Raw genomic sequence first — 20113 nt, 5'->3', positions numbered from 1 at the left:
TACACTGTGGGATCGAATCGAAAAAAGTATAAACAAGTAAAAACGTGGATTTTGCTCAAAATTTATACATGGATTTTGCTCAACATTTATACAAAATAATTTTAGCTTAAAACTTCTAGGAACCAAACAAGAATAATTGAGAGACCGGCTTATATGGGAGCTATACCAGGTTATAGACCGATTTGGACCGCACTTGGCACAGTTGTTGGAAGTCATAACAGAACACTATGTGCAAAATTTTAACTAAATCGAACGAAGGTTAATGTCAAATCGGGAGATCGGTTCATAAGGGAGCTATATCAGGTTATAGGCCGATTTGGACTGTACTTGACACAGTTGTTGGAAGTCATAACAGAACACCATGTGCAAAGTTAAATCAGAAAAAAAATGCGGCTTCCATTGACTCGAGAAATCAAATCGGGAGACCGGTTTATATGGGAGCTACGTCAGGTTATAGACAACTGCGTACTAAACGCAGTTGTTGGAAGTCATAACAGAACACTTCATGCTAAATTTCAGCCGAATCGGACAAAAATTGTTGCTTCTACGGTCTAAGAAGTCAAATCGGGAGATCGGTTTATATGTGAGCTATATCTGGTTATAGACCGATTCGCACCGTACTCGGCTTAGTTGTTGGAAGTCACAACGGAACACCACATGGAAAATTTCAGCCGAATCGGACAAAAATTTTTGCTTCTAGGGTCTAAGAAGTCAAATCGGGTGATCGGTTTATATGGGAGCTAAATCTGGTTATAGACCGATTTGTACCGTACTTGGCTCAGTTGTTGAAAGTCACAACTGAACACTACATGTAAAATTTCTGCCAAATCGGACAGAAATTGCGACTTCGAGGGGATCAAGAAGTCAAATCGGAGATCGGTTTATATGGGAGCTACATCCAAATTTAAACCGATATGGCCCATTTGCACTCACCAACGACCTACATCAATATAAGGTATATGTGTAAAATATCAAGCGACTAGCTTTACGCATTCGACCGCTATAGTGATTTCGACAGACGGACGGACAGACAGATATGGGTAGTTCGACTCAGAATGTCGAGACGATCCAGAATATATATTTTATGGGGTCCTAGATCACTATTTCAAGGTTTTACAAACGGAATGACTAGGTTAGTATACCTCCATCCTATGGTGGTGGGTAAAAAAATAGCTTCCAAGGGCTTAAGATGTCAAATCGGGAAATCGGTTTATATGGGAGCTATATCGGGTTATAGACCGATTTGGACCCTACATGGCGCAGTTGTTAAAAGTCATAACGGAACACCACATGCAAAATTTCATTAAAATCGAGCAAAAATTGCAGCTTCCAGGAGCTCAAGAAGTCAAATCAGTCGGTTTTTATAGGAGCTATATTAGATTCTTGACCGATTTGGACTGTAATTAGCACAGTTGTTGAAAGTCATAACGGAACACTATGTGCAAAATTTTAGCCAAATCGGACAAAAATTGCAGCTTCCAGGAGCTCAAGAAGTTAAATCGGGAGATCGGTTTCTATGGGAGCTATGTCAGATTCTTGACCGATTTCAACCGTACTTGGCAATCCTCAACGACCTACATCAATAGTAAGTATCTGTACAAAATTTCAAGCGGCTAGCTTTACGCGTTCAACCGCTATCGATATTTCGATCGACTCAGAATGTCGAGACGATCAAGAATATATATACTTTATGGGGTCTTAGATCAATATTTCGAGGTGTTACAAACGGAATGACTAGATTAGTACACCCCCATTCTAAGGTGGTGGGTATAAAAATCTTACAAGGTTCTATTCAACATTTCAATAGGTATGCAAAATTAAAGTCTGACTAGATTTCAATATAGGTTCCATGTTTTAAAAGATGCACGTAGACTCGGTGGTGTATGGTATTATATAGTCGGCTTCGCCCGACTTTCACCTTTCCTTACTGGGTCGATAGTAAATTGGCTGAGGAGGATACAAATATTATTTTTGTTTACAGGGGTTAGGGGGCATATGAAGTAAAAGAAGTAAAAACGCATAAGTAAAGCCTTGCCGAAATTTGGCTACCCTCCACCATGGATATATTAACTATCTTATTTTACAATAATTCTACTATATCCATATTAGTATCCAGATATGGGCTCATCTCGATCGTATTTGGTACAGGGGCATAAAAGCCTTATACCAGTCACAGATTCAAATTTCAAGCGAAATCGGGTAATATTATCTACCGTTATGGCCTTAAGTATCAAAATCGGCAGATCGGTCTATATGGCACCTATATCGGAATATATATTGGTATAGCCCCCATATAGACCGATCCGCCGATTTAAGGTCGTAGGCCCATTAAAGGCGCATTTATTGTCCGATTTTGCCAAAATTTGGGACAGTGAGTTGTGTTAGGCCCCTCGACATCCTTCTTTAATTTGGGCCAGATTGGTTCAGATTTGGATATAGCTGCCATATAGACCGATCTGTCGATTTAAGGTCTTGGACCCATTAAAGGCGCATTGGGTGCCGGGCCATAACAGAGTAAGGGGGAATGAAAGGGCAGACGATTTGGCGGTGAAGGCCAGAGGACTACCGTCAATAAACTTGGTTAACCCGAGACCTTTCGGGTCGACGCAGTCCGAGTTAAGGGAGTGGGCGACGAATGTGCACACAACATTGTGGAATAGCGAAACGCTCGGTAGGACGGCGAAAATCCTATGGGGAGATCCAGATCGTAAGAAGACGAGGCCATTACTGAAAGTAAGTAAGAACGGGGTCAGTATAACTATCGGTGTCCTAACGGGACACATAGGACTACGAGCTCACTTATGTAAAATCGGTGCGACAAGCGATAGCATGTGTAGGGCATGCGGGGAAGGTGATGAGACGTTGGAGCATTTCCTTTGTCATTACCCGGCTTTAGCGTTTAACAGATACCGACACTTACGTGGGGACACAATACCAGACATGAACCAAATTAGCGGAGTGATATTGGAAACAATTAAGAATTTTGTAAGTAGCACGGAATTTCTAACTTAAAATTCTCTTTATAGAGTTTACTTTATAGTTTTTAGAGCGCACAACAAGCCGATTACTGGCTTAGGTGTATGTCTATAGTGTCATGGGGCGGATTAATATCTGCACCCTCTTTTCAATCTAACCTGGCCTAACCTAATAGATTTCATCTGCAAAAGTTTGCAGATAAATGGGTGGCATCATATATAGTGCGTACTTTAAGATGGAAACGAAATGTACAACTGTGAAAATTTACATTTTGTGAATTCTGTGCTCATATCGAAAAAAATATATACGGTAGCTTTATCTAAATCCGATTTATTCCAAATCAAGCACATTTGAAGAAGATAGCCACAGTATAGTCTGAGCAAAATTTCTTTTACATCGGAATAAAGAGGAATGAGAGGATCAACACCATTTTGTTATGCCATCCACCATAAGATGGCGGTATACTAATTTCGTCATTCCGTTTGTAACACCTGAAATATGCGTCTAAGATCCCAAATAAATAAATAAAATTGTGGATTCTGTATTCATATCGGACAAAACTATATATGGGAGCTATATCTAAATCTGAAACGATTTATCCCAAATCAAGCACAATTGAGGCCCCTTATCATTGAGCTTAAAAAACTTGAATGGGACTGCTCTCATTGATATTTGAGAAGTTAGCCCCTGTTCCTTAGTGGAATGTTCATGGGCAAAATTTGCAATTTTACAAGCACACTTGTAGAAAATAATGACAGTATGCTATTTGCAAAATTTTCTTAAATCGAAGCAAAACTGTGGGTTTTCTTATTACGTAGACGAATATAGGACCAAAAATTATATATATTGGGTTGCCCAAAAAGTAATTGCGGATTTTTCATATAGTCGGCGTTGACAAATTTTTTCACAGCCTGTGACTCTGTAATTGCATTCTTTCTTCTGTCAGTTATCAGCTGTTACTTTTAGCTTGCTTTAGAAAAAAAGTGTTTTCTAAGTTGTATTAAAAATGCAATTTACTTTCTTTTAAAAAATCCGCAATTACTTTTTGGGCAACCCAATATATACGAGGGTTGCGTTTTATATTTCGGGATTGGACAACCCTTGTGTTCCAATCTGCCAATTGACAGCTCTATCGTAAAGCTTGACATTTTTGAGGTTAAACGTACTCAGAACGTTTTGACATACGAGCGTTATTTGTGTTGTTTACAGTAACTTAAAAGATTCATCTCGCCCAAAAACTGGAATTAAATCGTGAACATTTTTGTGCAATTATTTTTAACAACGTTCGAGGTGGATAAACGCAATAAAAGAGCATCGATAAACTTCAACCAAATTTTTGGCGATTAACGTATAAGTAATTGCGGATTTTTCATATAGTCGGCGTTGACAAATTTTTTCACAGCTTGTGACTCTGTAATTGCATTCTTTCTTCTGTCAGTTATCAGCTGCTACTTTTAGTTTGCTTTAGAAAAAAAGTGTAAAAAAAGTATATTTGATTAAAGTTCATTCTAAGTATTATTAAAAATGCATTTACTTTCTTTTAAAAAAATCCGCAATTACTTTTTGGGCAACCCAATATTAATCATACGTTCTAATTAATATTATTTATATGCCATTAATGTTGAAAAAAAAAACCCCAAAACCTTTGACATTAATGAAATAAATTTGAATTACAAAACCAATTAGCTAGGGATTGGAAAAAAATCAAAGAAATTAAAGACATTTTAAAAGCTTTTAGTCAAATTGTTGTCCCCAAAGGATCACCCCCCTTTTTGGGAGGCCACACACAATTTCATGAAGTGTATAGAGAATCGAGAATAAATGGAAAATTCAATCATTCTCATTAATTGAGTTAAATTGAGTGAAAAAGTCAATTTATTTAGATTTTCCAAAGGCTTCGCTCATTGCCAAAACCCCCATATAGATGGATGGGGAGAGAGATTCCTTTTGCCACACACTTTCACTTCCACAACTGAGGGGTGGGGGTGGGGGATGATTGAGATGATTCACAATCAACCGCTGCTGAATGTCAATCAATGTCAAAACCATCATTTCATCTAAGGTTTCAATAGCAAAGTAATTAAAGCTGCTGTTGCCGTTGATGCTGCGCATGGTGCTGCAATGGCAATAAGAGCTCGGTTGAAATTCAAATTAAATATTTAATTTTCCTGCTGTCATGCTTTGTGTGTGTGTGTGGGTGTGTGTGTGTCCTGTGTTTTCAGTCACCTGGTTTCAGTGTAGTGACATCGTTAAGCATAAGCGTTGCAATTAACATATTTTTCCTGGCTCATTTGCTTGTTGGCTTCTTACGCCTGCCACCCTCGCTACTTTAGTTCACTTAAAAGTCATAGTTGTTGGTTGGACAACAGCTGAATGATGATGGCCAAGTCCTTTCACAATACAACGGCAAAGTGGAAACAAACAAACAAAACCAAACAAAACAAAACAAAAGGATGCAAAGTCATCATCATCATCATCATCGCAACACGTTCACACATTTACAGCTTTAATGACACAGCATACAGCACCCAGTGGCCGTAGCAGCAGTGACACATTTGCAAAGCAATGGAAACATCAACGACACCATTGCCATTATTATTCGCCTACATTTGCATACATTTTTGCCTTACTTTTCTTTTCACTTTTTATTATTGTTGTTGTTGTTGTTGTACCTTTGTTTTCTCCCCTCCATAGATTTTCCACCATGTCATCATGGACAATTCCGTTGTACGAATGCTTTGTGCATACCCTCGAACTTCTATTGTGACGGCTATCATGATTGTGCCGATGAGAGTGATGAGGCCAATTGTACGGCGATTGCATGCCCCGATAATAAATTCCTTTGTCCCCGTGGCGGTGTTAATGGAACACCAAAGTGTATATTGAAAACCCAATTGTGCGATGGCAAACGCGACTGTGAGGATGGCAGCGATGAGGAGGCAGCTTGTTGTAAGTATCCCTTTTGCAGAAAAGAAGAAAGCTACCAGTTCCTACCTTCCTGCAAAAGCAGCATGACGATGATGAGGATAATTGAATTTATCCAAAAAAAATGTTTCTTTTAACTTCTATTGCAGCCACCACCTCGTGTCCGGCTTTGAGCTGTGAATACAAATGTGGTCCTTCGCTCACCGGTGGCATTTGCTATTGCCGTCCTGGCCAATCACTGGCTGCTGACAATCGCACCTGCGTTGATTTGGACGAATGCTCGGAATGGGGTCATTGTGATCAATTGTGTACAAATACCGAGGGTTCCTATTCCTGTGCCTGCACCCATGGCTATACTCTGATTAACAATGCCAAATGCATTGCTCCTGATGCCAATAATCTGCAATTGATATTTGCCCATGACCGTGCTGTGGTGCGTATGTCCTCACATGGCGGAGATCCTCGCATAATAGCAAATGCCAGCTCTGCCTCTGGCGTTGCGTATCACTACCAGCGCAACACTTTGTATTGGTCGGACATTAAGACGCGTAAGGTGCAGAGTTTGCCTTTGGATGTGTTTAGCAGTGCCATACAGCCATTGGATTTGACATTGCCCGGCACCTGGGCTCCCGTGGCCTTGGCTGTCGATTGGGTGGGTGACAAGATCTATGTGGCCGATTTGGTGGGCCAGAAAATCGATGTCTTCGAATTGAGTGGAAATTGGCATGCTGTCGTCTTGGGTTCCAATCTCACCGGCCCTGCCGACTTGGCTTTGGATCCCACCGCCGGTTTGATGTTTGTGGCCGATGGTGGCCAAGTGTTAAAGGCTCACATGGATGGCACCCATGCTCGTTCTATAGTCTCCGAGGCTGCCTACAAGGCCAGTGGTGTTACCGTGGACATTATTTCAAAGCGAGTATTTTGGTGTGATTCCCTGCTGGACTATATAGAGACGGTCGACTATGAGGGCAACCATCGTGTCATGGTCTTAAGAGGGCAACAAGTACCCAGTCCCTCACGTTTGGCTTTATTTGAGAATCGCATCTTTTGGACCGATGCCACCAAACAGGGTATAATGTCGGTGGACAAATATGCCGGTCCCACTTCCATACAGGTCACCTATAAGGCCAAAGATATACGCGAGCCCAAGGGTATTGTGGCTGTACATGCCCTTAGCCAGCCCAAGGCCTCAAATCCCTGTGGCGCCAACAATGGTGGCTGCAATCACATGTGTATTGTCACCGCCGTCAAGGGAGCCAATCATCTGGGCTATCGCTGTGCCTGTCACACCGGCTATCAACTGCAATCGGATTTGAAGAATTGCAAGATTGTCAAAGAATTCCTTATGTACTCCCAGCAGCGTTTCATAAAGGGCAAGGTTTTGGAACCCGTCATTGAGGGCTTCAGTGATGCCATTTTGCCAGTGGTTTCGCGCAGAGCTCGTTTTGTGGGCCTGGATTTTGATGCCCGCGATGAATTCATCTACTACTCGGATGTCTTGCAAGATGTCATCTATCGAGTGCATCGCAATGGCACTGGTCGCGAAATAGTTTTGGCCTCCCAAAACGAGGGAGTTGAGGGTTTGGCTGTGGACTGGGTCTCCAAGAATCTCTACTACATAGACTCGCGCAAAGGTACTTTAAATGTGCTCTCCACCCGCAATGTCACCCATCGCCGTACTTTGTTGAAGAATCTCAAGAGGCCGCGTGCTATTGTGGTGCATCCCAATAAGGGTTACATCTTCTTCTCGGAATGGGATCGCCCGGCCAACATAACCCGCGCCAATACGGATGGCTCCGACCTGGTGGTCTTCAAAAATGTCACTCTCGGCTGGCCCAATGGACTCTCCATTGACTTCAAAGAGGATCGTGTCTATTGGTGTGATGCTTTGCTGGATCATGTGCAACATTCCAAATTGGATGGCAGTGATATTAGAACCGTCAACTCGAGACTCGTCAGACATCCCTTCTCCATTGTGATACACAATGATTGGATGTACATAACCGATTGGCGTTTGGATGCCATTATACGTCTGCACAAACTTACCGGCGAACAGGAGGAGATGATGGTGCGAGAACCTCAGACAAATCGTTTGTATGGCGTTAAGGTCTACTCACATGATGTGCAAACCGTGTCGGATACCCAACCCTGTCACTATGACAATGGCAAGTGTCAGAAGATTTGCTTTGCGGTGCCACAAAATGACACTGGCAAGCTGTTGGCCAAATGTTCGTGTCCCTATGGCGAGCGTTTGGCAGATGATCAGGTCTCCTGTGTGGTGGATGAAAGTGCCGAGCCCCCAGTGCAGCCCTGCCCCAACTCCTGGGATTTTACCTGCAACAATCAGCGGTGCATACCCAAGTCCTGGGTGTGTGATGGCGATGATGATTGTCTGGACAACAGTGATGAGGAGCAGAATTGCACCAGTAAGTCGAAAAGAAAGCACAGCACATTTCCCCTGACTCTCACTCTCTGTTTCTCTTTCTCTCTCTCCCTCTATTTCAGAACCCACTTGCGGCTCCAATGAATTCCAATGCAAATCCGGCCGCTGTATCCCCCTGAACTTCCGCTGCGATCAGGAGAACGATTGTGGCGATAACTCCGATGAATTTGAGTGCGGCAATGTCACCTGCGGCACTGCCCAATTCGCCTGTGCCAATGGTCGCTGCATACCCAACATGTGGAAGTGCGACAGCGAAAATGATTGCGGTGATGGTTCCGATGAGGGCGACTTCTGTGCAGAAAAGACCTGTGCCTACTTCCAGTTCACCTGTCCCCGTACCGGCCACTGTATACCCCAAAGCTGGGTGTGCGACGGCGATGACGATTGCTTTGATAAGCAGGATGAAAAAGATTGCCCTCCCATCACCTGCTTGGCCAATCAATTCAAGTGCGCAGATTTACGGCAATGTGTGGAGGAGTCCTATAAATGTGATGGCATACCCGATTGTAATGATGGCAGCGATGAGCTGGGCTGTCCCTCCATGGGCCCCAATCAATGCAATTTGGAGAAACATTTCCGCTGCAAGACTTCTGGTTTTTGTATACCCATTGCCTGGCATTGTGATGGCTCCAACGATTGCTCCGACCACTCGGATGAAGAGGATTGTGGTCAAATAACCTGTGCCCCCAATTTCTTCAAGTGCAACAACACCAATTGTGTCTTCAAGGCCTACATATGCGACGGCAAAGATGATTGCGGCGATGGCTCGGATGAAAGTGCCCTGCATGCTTGTGTGCCTCCACCCTTCAAGTGTCCCCATGGTCAATGGCAGTGTCCTGGAGTAACAAATCGTTGTGTCAATACCACCTCAGTGTGTGACGGTACCCCGGACTGTCCCAATGGTGCGGATGAGGGTGAGGGTTGTGATTTGGCCGAATGTGATCATCAATCGGGTCTGTGCTCCAATGGCTGCCAGAAGACGCCACAAGGTGCCACCTGCGTTTGTCCTCCAGGTTCGGAAATTGGCGAAGATCGTTACACTTGTGTGGACACCAATGAGTGCGACCCTCCCGGCCTGTGTTCCCAAATGTGTACCAATACCAAGGGTTCCTACTTCTGTTCCTGTACCGATGGCTATATTTTGGCTCCCGATAAGCATCACTGCAAGGCGGTCAATCACACGGCAGCCTTTTTGATCATCTCCAATCGCCATTCCATCTTGGTGGCCGACCTCAAGGATCAGGGCTTAGAACGTGTGCCCATCTATGTGGAGAATGTGGTGGCCACCGCCTCCAACATGCACAGTGGCACCATCTTCTGGAGTGACATGAAGCTAAAGAAAATCTCCCGTTTGGACCGAGGCTCAGAGCCGCAAGAAATCATTACCACCGGCCTGGATTTGGTGGAGGGTTTGGCCTACGATTGGATAGCCAAAAATCTCTATTGGCTGGACAGCAAATTGAACACCATTGAAGTGTCCGCGGAGAATGGCTCGAATCGTTTGGTTTTGGTGCGCGAAAATATTACCCAGCCTCGAGGCATGTGCATAGATCCCAGCCCTGGGGCGCGTTTCATATTCTGGACTGATTGGGGTGAGAATCCACGCATTGAACGCATTGGCATGGATGGCACTATGCGAGAGACGATTATCAATACGAAAATCTATTGGCCCAATGGCCTGACTTTGGACACCGCCACCAAGAGGGTCTACTTTGCCGACTCTAAGCTGGACTTTATTGATTTTTGTTACTACAACGGCACCGGTAGACAGCAGGTTTTGGCCGGCAGCCACTATCTACTGCACCCGCACTCTTTGTCTTTGTTCGAGGATACCCTGTACTGGACCGATAGACAGCTGAATCGTGTGTTGTCTGCCAATAAGTTTAGGGGACACAATCAAACAGTCGTGTCCCATCTGATTAGTCAGCCTTTGTCCATACATGTGCACCATCCCTCGTTGCAGCCCATGCATCCCAATCCCTGTGAGAATTCCAAATGTCAACATTTGTGCCTGCTCAGTCCCTCGACCAGTGAGGGCTATTCGTGTAAGTGCAAGCCCGGCTATCGTCTGCTCAGCGAGGGTCGTTGTGTGGAGGAGGAGAATCCTTTCCTTATGGTTGTCAAAGGTACCCAGATTGTGGATATACCCCTGAATGGTGGAGATGCCAGGGCTGGCTCCTTGGCCCCGGTCATAGGCATTGAAAGCAGCACCGGCTTGGACTTTGATCGTAAGGGCGAGACCTTGTATTGGATCCAAGGACGCGAAGATGATGATGAGAACTGCACCATCTTCACCACTCCCTATGGCGGAGGCAATAAAACTCAATTCCTCGGCTTGGATAGCGGCATTGTGGGAGCCCCCTACACCATTGCCTTCGATTGGCTGGGCCGTAATCTGTATATGGGCAATCGCATTGCCAGCAACATTGAGTTGGTGCGAGTGGATGGCAAAATCAAATATCGCACAATTATTTTGGCCAATGATGGCAATCGCACCTCCGTGTCAAAGCCCAAACAACTTGTGCTCGATCCCAATGAGGGTAAACTTTTCTGGATTGATGAGGGAGGCTTTGGTGTGCCAGTGAAAATTGCCCGCGTCAACATGAATGGTCATAATCCGGTGGTGCTGAAGGAAGATGTCGATCGCCCCGAGAGTATCACCCTGGACATTGATAAGAAACTGGTTTACTATTCCACCCAACATCCGGCCACCATTTGTGTCATGGACTACAATGGCGATGACTTCCGCACTCTGCTCACCGAGGAAAATGCCATTTCGAAACCTCGCAGTTTGGGTGTGCTGGATTCGCGTCTCTACTTCCTGGATCCTGCCTATGAGAACATTGTACGTGTCGATTTGCCACGCGGCGACAATCCCAAGACCATTGTGGACAATGAGCCGGAACTCAAGAGCATGATGATCTATAAAAAGCGTCCCATGATGCAACATCCCTGCCAGAACGGCAATGGTGGCTGTGAGCATATCTGCATACCCGATGAGGGTGCCTCTCGCTCCTGTGCCTGCGGCATAGGCTACCGCAAAGAGAACGACATCAACTGTTTGGCCTACAAGACCTTTGCAGTGGTCTCCCAACTCGATGTCACCCGTGGCTACAGTCTCTCCGATAGCTCCGAGGCCATGGTGCCCATCAGCGGCACCGGCCATCACATCTTGCATGTGGATGTGCTCTTCCGCGAACAATGGATCTACTGGGCCGAATACAATCGCGGCTACTGGAGCGGCATTTTCCGCACCCGCCCCAATGGCACAGAACTGGAACACATCATCAAAGATGGCATTGGCAGTAATGGCATTCGAGGTCTTACCATTGACTGGGTGGCTGGAAATATGTACTTCACCAATGTCTATCCCCACGAGAACTACGTCGAGGTCTGCTGGTTGGATGGCAGTCACCGCAAGGTTTTGGTCAAGACCACCAACGATGCCCCGCGCGAGCTGGCTGTTAATCCCATCAAACGTTTGCTCTACTGGATCGATTATGGCCAATATCCACGCATTGGCAAGGCCTACTTGGATGGCAGCAAATGGACGCCAGTGGTTACCTCGGGCATATCCAATCCTCGCGATTTGACGGTGGATATGCTGACGCATGATGTCTATTGGGTAGACTCAAAACTGGATACCATACAAAAGATTTCCTATTCGGGAGGCAATAGGCAGATTATTCGACGCAATCTACCCAATCCCATGGGCATAGCCATCCACTTGGGTGATGTCTACTGGGTGGATCGCAATCTGATGACTGTGTTTAAGTCTTCAAAACTGCCTGGTAATTCTTCGCTGCCCACCAAGGTGAGGACGAATCTGGCCAAACTGCGCGACATAGCCATCTACAGCATTAACAATCAGCCCCAGGACGAAAGCAATCCCTGCACCCGCTTGGGTAATGGAGGCTGTGACCAACTCTGCTTCAGCTTCCCCGTGGACAATGCCAACCCCTCCAACCTCAACTATCGCTGCGAATGTGCCACCGGTAAGCTGGCCGCCGATAAACGCAAATGTGAAACCGTCAATGAGTATCTGGTCTTTGCCACCCGCACCGAAATCCGAGCCGTTAATCTGGACCCCCGCTCCACCCAGATACCCTTCACGCCCATGACCAATCTCACCAATGTGGTGGGCCTGGACTTTGACTATCACGACAATCACATGTTCTACACTCAAATCCGTCCATGGGCTAAGATTGCCTACACCAATGCCGATAAACCTTCTGTGGACAGTGTGAAAGTCGTGCTGAGCAAGGGCATTAATCCCGAGGGCATATCCTACGATTGGACCCAAAACAAGGTCTACTGGACTGATAGCTCCAACAATTCTATATATGCCATGAATTTGGATGGCAGTGACCTGGTGATGATTGCCCGTGTGGAAAGACCCAGAGCCATAGTGTTGGATCCCTGCAATGGCACCCTGTACTTTACCGACTGGGGCAGATTTGGCACTTCGGGCAAAATCTTCAAGACCACCATGGCTGGCTCGTTGAAGCGTGCCATAGTGGATAAGGATTTGTCTCAACCCAGTGGTTTGGCCATTGACTATGACGAGCGTAAATTGTACTGGACCGATGCAGTGAGAGAGAAGATTGAGCGTTCCGACTTGGATGGTAAGAATCGTGAACTCCTGGTGGCCGCCACCATATATCCCTTCTCCATTACGGTGTTCCGCAACTACATCTACTGGACCGATTTGCAATTGAGAGGTGTCTACAGGGCGGAGAAGCATACGGGAGCCAACATGATTGAGATGGTTAAGCGTCTGGAAGATTCTCCGCGCGACATCAGGGTCTACAGTGCTGAGCGCCAGAAGTGCAGCGTCAATCCTTGTCTCATCAATAATGGTGGGTGTGCTCAATCCTGCCACCCGGCACCCAATGGCAAGGCTGAATGCAAATGCGATGACAACTCCAAGGTGGTCAACGAGGGACGCATGTGTGCTCCACGCAACAACACCTGCGAGGCTAGCAAATTCTATTGCCAAAATGGCAAATGCATATCACGCATGTGGTCCTGCGATGGTGACGATGATTGTGGCGATAACTCCGATGAAGATCCCAACTACTGCGCCTATCACTCCTGCTCGCCCAATGAGTTCCGTTGCAACAATGGCCGCTGCATATTCAAGAGCTGGAAATGTGATCACGAAAATGACTGCAAAGATGGGTCCGACGAAGTGGACTGCACCTATCCTCCCTGTGTGGATGGTGAATTCACTTGCGGCAATGGTCGCTGTATACCCATGTCTCAGGTGTGCAATGGTGTAAATGATTGCAAGGACAATGCCACCTCGGATGAGACCCACGAAAGGTGCCCCACCAACACCACCTGCCCCGCCAATCATTTGAAATGTGAGAAGACCAATATTTGTGTGGAACCCTATTGGCTTTGTGATGGTGACAATGACTGCGGCGACAACTCCGATGAAGATCCTTTGCATTGTGGCCAGAGAACTTGCCCCGCCAATAGTTTCCGTTGTCCCAATCATCGTTGCATACCAGCCACCTGGTATTGTGATGGCGATGATGATTGTGGTGATGGCGCCGACGAGCCTCCAGAGTATTGCAAATCCGAGGGTAGGACCTGCTTTGGCGACCTATTCACTTGTGACAATGGCAATTGTATACCCAGAATTTACATCTGTGATGGTGACAATGATTGCTTGGATAATTCCGATGAGGACAGCCGCCATCAATGCAGTGAGTTTTGAGAGCAAAGCATTTAGGACTTTTTTTTTTCATTGTTTGACCATTTCAGATGAACGTAAATGTGATGAAGAAACCGAATTTACTTGTGTGGAGAACAAGTCCTGGGGACGTGCTCAATGTATACCCAAGAAATGGATATGTGACGGGGATCCCGATTGTGTGGATGGTGCCGATGAAAATGTTACCCTACACAATTGTGCCACCCAGCAACCTTGTGGCGATGAAATGTACACCTGCGGCAATGGCAGATGTATTAATAAGGTAGAACCATCTATACCCCTAAGCTATTTGAGAACTTTTGTTCATATTTCTTCTTTAATTTTCTAAGGGCTGGGTTTGTGATCATGACAACGATTGCGGCGATGGCTCCGATGAAGGCAAATTCTGTAATTCCAAATACAAAACCTGCTCTGCTACTGAATTCACTTGCCAAAATTTCAAATGTATACGCAATCAATATCGTTGTGATGGTGAAGACGATTGTGGTGATCACTCGGATGAGGTTGACTGTAAAAAGGATAATTCCACTTGTGCCACCGGCCAGTTTGCTTGCGCCAATGGTCAATGCATTGACATGTCTTTGGTGTGTAATAAGGTTTCCGATTGTACCGATGATTCTGATGAACCGGCTCATTGTAACGTGGATGAGTGTGCCAAGGTGGAAATCAATCAATGTGGTCACAAGTGTGTGGATACACCGACAAGCTACTATTGCGATTGTAATCAGGGTTACAAGTAAGTACAAAAAATATAAACAGTTTATAAAAACAACTTTTAGAATATTTTCTGTAAAAGGTTTACTAACATTTCCTTTCCTTTTGGGAAACTTAAACTTGCCTTCGGAAAAGGATAGTTTAAGTGCACTTTCCTTTGGGAAAGAGTAGTTTTAGTGCACTTTTCTTTAGAAAAGAGTAAATTTAGTACACTTTCTTTCGAGAAGGGGAAATTAATTTACTTCCTTCGAATAAGCGTAGTTTTAGTACACCGACCTTTGAAAATGGTAATTTAAGCGCACTTCCTTTTGGGAAGTGTAGTTTTAGTACACTTTCCTTTCGAAGTGTAGTACTTTTAGTACACTTTCCTTTAAAAAGGGTAATTTATGTGCACTTTTTTTGGGCAAGTCTAGTTTTAGCACTCTTTCTCTTGGGGAAAGGGTGGTTTTTGTACTCCTTTCTTTGGGAAAGAATAGTTTTAGTACACTTTATTTTGGAAAAGGATAGTTTTAGTAAACTTTCCTTATGGAAAAGTTTAGTTTAGAACACTTTCTTTTGGGAAGATTTAGTTTTAGAACACTTTTCTTCGCGAAAGGGTAGTTTTAGTGCACTATCCCTTGAAATAGAGTATTTTTAGCACCCTTTTCTTTGACAAAGGGTAGTTTTAGTACACCATCCTTTTGGAAACGAAAATTTTATTATTCTTTTTCCTTCGAAAAGTGCTCTTTCTAGTACTCCTTCCTTTCGAAAGTGGTATATTTAGAACTCTATGCCTTAAGAAAGTTTAGTTTTAGTACTCTTTCCTTTGGGAAAGTGTAGCTTTAGTAAATTTTTCTTTGAAAAATGCTACCAATTCCTTTAGCAAACAGTAATTTTAGTACCATTTCCTTTGGAAAAAGGTAATTTTAGTATCATTTCCTGTGATAAGTACCATAGTTTTAGTAAACTTTCCTTTACGGTAGGCTATTTTTAGTACACTTTCCTTTGAATAAGCGAAGTCTTAGTACACTTTCCTTTGTAAAAGAGTAGTTTTAGTACACTTTCCTTTAAAAAGGGTAATTTAAGTGCACTTTTTTTGGGCAAGTGTAGTTTTAGCACTCTTTCATTTGGGGAAAGGTTAGTTTTTGTACTCCTTCCTTTGGGAATGAGTAGTTTTAGTACACTTTCCTTTAGGAAAAAAAGTTTTAGTACACTTTCTTTTGGGAAAATTTAGTTTTAGAACATCTTTCTTCGGGAAAGGGTAATTTTAGAACACTTTTCTTCGCGAAAGGGTAGTTTTAGTGCACTATCCCTTGAAAGAGGGTATGTTTAGCACCTGTTCCTTTGACGAAGGGTAGTTTTAGTACACTATCCTTTTGGAATGAGTAATTTCCTTTTTCTCTTTCCTCTTTCCTTTCGAAAAGGGTACTTTTAATACACTTTCCTTTCGATAGTGATACTTTTAGAACTCTAATCCCTTAAGAAAGATTAGTTTTAGTACTCTTTTCTTTGGAAAAGTGTAGACTTAGTACACTATCCTTTGGGAAAGAGTACCATTTCATTTAGCAAAGAGTAATTTTAATACCATTACCTTTGGGAAAAGGTAACTTTAGTATCATCTCCTGTGATAAGTACCATAGTTTCAGTAAACTTTCCTTTGGGAAAGGATAGTTGTGATAAGTACCATAGTTTTAATAAGCTTTCCTTTGGGAAAGGATAGTTTTAGTACACTTTCATTTAGGAAAAGGTATTTTTAGTACACTTTCCTTTGGATAAACGTGGTTTTAGAACACTTTCCTTAGGATAAGCGTAGTTTTAGTACTTTCCTTTGGATAGGCGTAGTTTTAGTACACTTTCCTTTGGATAAAAGTAGTTTTAGTACACTTTCCTTTGAAAAGGGTAATTTTAGTGCACTTTATTTTGGGAAAGTGTAGTTTTAGCACTCTTTCTTTTGGGGAATGGGTAGTTTTTGTACTCCTTTCTTTGGGAAAATGTAGTTTTAGTACACTTTCCTTTGGGAGAGGATAATTTTAGTAAACTTTCTTAATGGAAAGAGTAGTTTTAGTACACTTTATTTTGGAAAATAAAGTGTACTAAAACGTTTTAGAACACTTTTCCTCGGTAAAGTGTAATTTTAGAAAATTTTTCTATGACGATGAAAGTCTGGGTTCGTATCCTGACGAGACCATCATAAAATTTTCAGCGGTGGTTATCCCCTCCAAATGCTGGCGACATTTGTGAGGTACTATGCCATGTCAAAACTCAAAACTTCTCCTAAAGAGAGGTGTCGCACTGCAAGTAAATTTGCATTTTGTCTCCTTTTGGAAAGGTTATTTTTAGTACTTTCTTTCCAAAAGGTTTTTTTCAGTACTCTTTCCTTTGGAAAAGGGTACTTTTAGTACCCTTTCCTTTCAAAAGTGGTACTTTTATAACCCTACTTCCTTAAGAAAGTTTAGTTTTAGTACTCTTTTCTTTGTAGAGGGTAGTTTTACTACACTTTCTCTGGGGAAAATATTATTTTATTACTCTTTCCTTTGTAAACACGTAATTTTAGTACTATTTCCTTTGGAAAAGTGTAGTTTTGGTAATATTTTCAGGAAATTGTAGTTTTGGTACTATTTCCTTTGGGAAATAGCAGATTTGCTTCTGTTTCCTAAGGGAAAGGGTAGGTTTGGTAATATTTCCTATGGGAAAGAGAAATTTTAGAACACGTTCCTTTCGATAGGGGTAGTTTTGGTACACTTTCTTTTGGGAAAGGGTAATTTTAGTACCATTTCCTTTGGGAAAGGGTAATTTGGGTAGCATTTCCTGTGGGAAAGGGTAATATAAGTACTATGTCCTGTGGGAAAGGGCAGTATTAGTATCATTTCCTTTGGCAAGGGGTAATTTTAGTACCATTTCCTTTGGTAATAGGTACTTTTAGTTCATTTTCTTTTTGTAAAAGGTACTTTTAGTACTCTTTTCTTCGGAAAAGAGAATTTTCAGAAGCAATTTCTTTGGAAAAGCATCGTTTAGTACACTTTCCTTTTGGAAAAGCATCGTTTAGTACACTTTCCTTTTAGAAAAGCATCGTTTAGTACACGTTCATAGGAAAGACTAGATTTAGTACACTTTCTTTCTGGGAAAGGGTGGATTTAGTACACTTTCTTTAAGGGAAAGATTAGTTTTAGTGTACTTTTCTTTGGGGAGGGATAGTTTTAGTACCTTTCTTTTGGAAAATGGTAACTTTAGTATTATTTGAGAAAAGCTAGTTTTAGTACATTTTCTTTGGTAAAGTGTAGTTTTAGTACATTTTCCTTTGGGAAAGGGTTGTTTTAGTATGCTATCTTTTGCAAAGGGAGGTTTTAGTAAACTATCCTCAGGGGTAAGTTTAATAAAGTATCCAATCCTTCCAAAATTATTCATAACCTCAAAATTGTGACTTTAATATTTTACTCTCTTTTCCTCTTGCAGACTCTTAGCCGATGGCAAAGCCTGCGCCGATATTGATGAATGTATCGAACTACCTGGTGCATGTTCACAACACTGTTCCAATACACCTGGAAGTTTCTATTGTAAGTGTGATGAACGCTACTACGAACGTCAGTTGGATGAGCATACGTGCAAACGCAAAGACAATACCTCGGCATGGCTAATCTTCACCAACAAATACTATGTGCGCAATATGTCAATAGATGGACACCAATACAATCTGATGCATCAGGACCTGATGAATGTTGTGGCCTTGGACTTTGATATTAAGGATGAGCACATGTACTTCTGTGATGTCACCGCCAAGACGATATTCCGTTCTAAGTATACAGATGCCAGCGAGAAACCCACCAGAGAAGCTGTTATACGTCACGACTCTCATGGTCTGGAAGGCATTGCCATTGATTGGGTGGGACGTAAGCTGTATTGGTTGGATCGACATTCGAAGAATCTCGATGTGGCCGAATTGGATGGCACAAAACGTAAAACTTTGCGCAGCGGTGTTGTAGATCCTCGAGCTATTGTGGTGCATCCGGGCATAGGTTTTCTGTATTTCACATCGTGGCATTTACAGGCCTACATTGCCAAAATGGGTATGGATGGCTCAAACTTTACACGCATTCTCACCTGGGAAGATGACATAGCCTGGCCCAATGCCTTGGCTATTGACTATTTTACTGATCGCATTTATTGGGCCGATGCTCATTTGGATTATATAGCCTATGCTGATTTGGAGGGACGTCACCGTCATATTGTCTTGTCCGGTGCCAAGGTGCCACATGTATTTGCCATCTCCCTGTTCGATGATCATTTGTATTGGAGTGATTGGAATTTGAAGGCCATTGCCAGGGCCAATAAATTCACCGGTGCTAACTTTACTGTGCTGCGCAATACCACCCATCGTCCCTATGACATTCACATCAACCATCCCTTGCGTCAGGTGCCCTACAATAATCCCTGTGGCTCAAACAATGGTGGTTGCTCCCATCTCTGCTTGATTTCTCCTCCGCCAGAGTCAACGTATCTCAACATTGAGGGCTATATCGAAGAAGGTGCTCCCAGCTACAAGTGTGCTTGCCCCAATCAATTCTATTTGGCTCGTGACAGCAAGACCTGCATTGCCAATTGCACCACTGGTCAACATCGATGTGGAGGTGATGACGAAAAGTGTATTCCATGGTTCTGGAAATGTGATGGTGAAAAGGATTGCAAGGATGGTTCAGATGAGCCCACCACCTGTCCGCAGCGTCATTGCCGTGCCGGCACCTTCCAATGTAAGAACACCAATTGCACTCCTTCGGCCACCATTTGCGATGGCATCGATGATTGCGGTGATAACTCGGATGAACAAAACTGTGATCTGCCTTGTCCCGATTCCGACTTCAAGTGTAAATCCAGCGGTCGTTGTATTTTGGACAGTTGGCGCTGTGACGGTGATGCTGACTGCAAAGATGGCTCCGATGAAGATCCAGCGGTGTGCCGTAAGTTTTTGACAAGCCTGAAAATCTAAAATGTTGCTGATTTTTTTCTCAAATTTCAGATAAACGAACTTGTGATCCCGATACCGAATTTAGCTGCAAGAATGGCCGCTGCATTCCCAAGTTATGGATGTGCGATTTCGACAATGATTGTGGTGATGATTCCGATGAGCCTGCCTACATGTGCCGCCAACGCAATTGCACCACCGGCTGGCAAAGATGTCCTGGACAATCCAACTACCGTTGCATACCCAAGTGGCTGTTCTGTGATGGCAAAGACGATTGCCGCGACAACAGCGATGAGCTGCCGGAGAATTGTCCCTCTTGCAATGCAGAGACGGATTTCAAATGTGGCAACAACAGATGCATACCAAAGTAAGTTGAAGTTGTTACTATGTGTGGGAA

General features: G+C 43.6%; 1 protein-coding gene and 1 long non-coding RNA gene across 3 annotated transcripts in view; one reads left to right on the top strand and one right to left on the bottom strand.

Moving 5' to 3' along the window:
• LOC131996759 (uncharacterized) overlaps nucleotides 1-20113 on the bottom strand; it is a 76255-nt gene that overhangs the window by 40838 nt on the left and 15304 nt on the right. The gene's annotated exons all lie outside the window — the stretch shown is intronic.
• The window catches only part of LOC106094156 (low-density lipoprotein receptor-related protein 2), a 795641-nt gene that overhangs the window by 768581 nt on the left and 6947 nt on the right, over nucleotides 1-20113 (top strand). For both annotated transcript variants that reach the window (XM_059366657.1, XM_059366656.1), the window contains exons 6-12: nucleotides 5671-5925; nucleotides 6051-8327; nucleotides 8407-14058; nucleotides 14117-14328; nucleotides 14396-14802; nucleotides 18213-19711; nucleotides 19771-20083. In XM_059366657.1, coding sequence (XP_059222640.1) covers nucleotides 5671-5925; nucleotides 6051-8327; nucleotides 8407-14058; nucleotides 14117-14328; nucleotides 14396-14802; nucleotides 18213-19711; nucleotides 19771-20083 — 10615 coding nt within the window. The remainder of the gene's footprint in view (nucleotides 1-5670; nucleotides 5926-6050; nucleotides 8328-8406; nucleotides 14059-14116; nucleotides 14329-14395; nucleotides 14803-18212; nucleotides 19712-19770; nucleotides 20084-20113) is intronic.

The sequence above is a fragment of the Stomoxys calcitrans genome, chromosome 4, assembly GCF_963082655.1.
Source record: "Stomoxys calcitrans chromosome 4, idStoCalc2.1, whole genome shotgun sequence".
NCBI classification, from domain to species: Eukaryota; Metazoa; Arthropoda; class Insecta; order Diptera; family Muscidae; genus Stomoxys; species Stomoxys calcitrans.
This window is presented reverse-complemented; position numbering and strand designations above follow the sequence as displayed.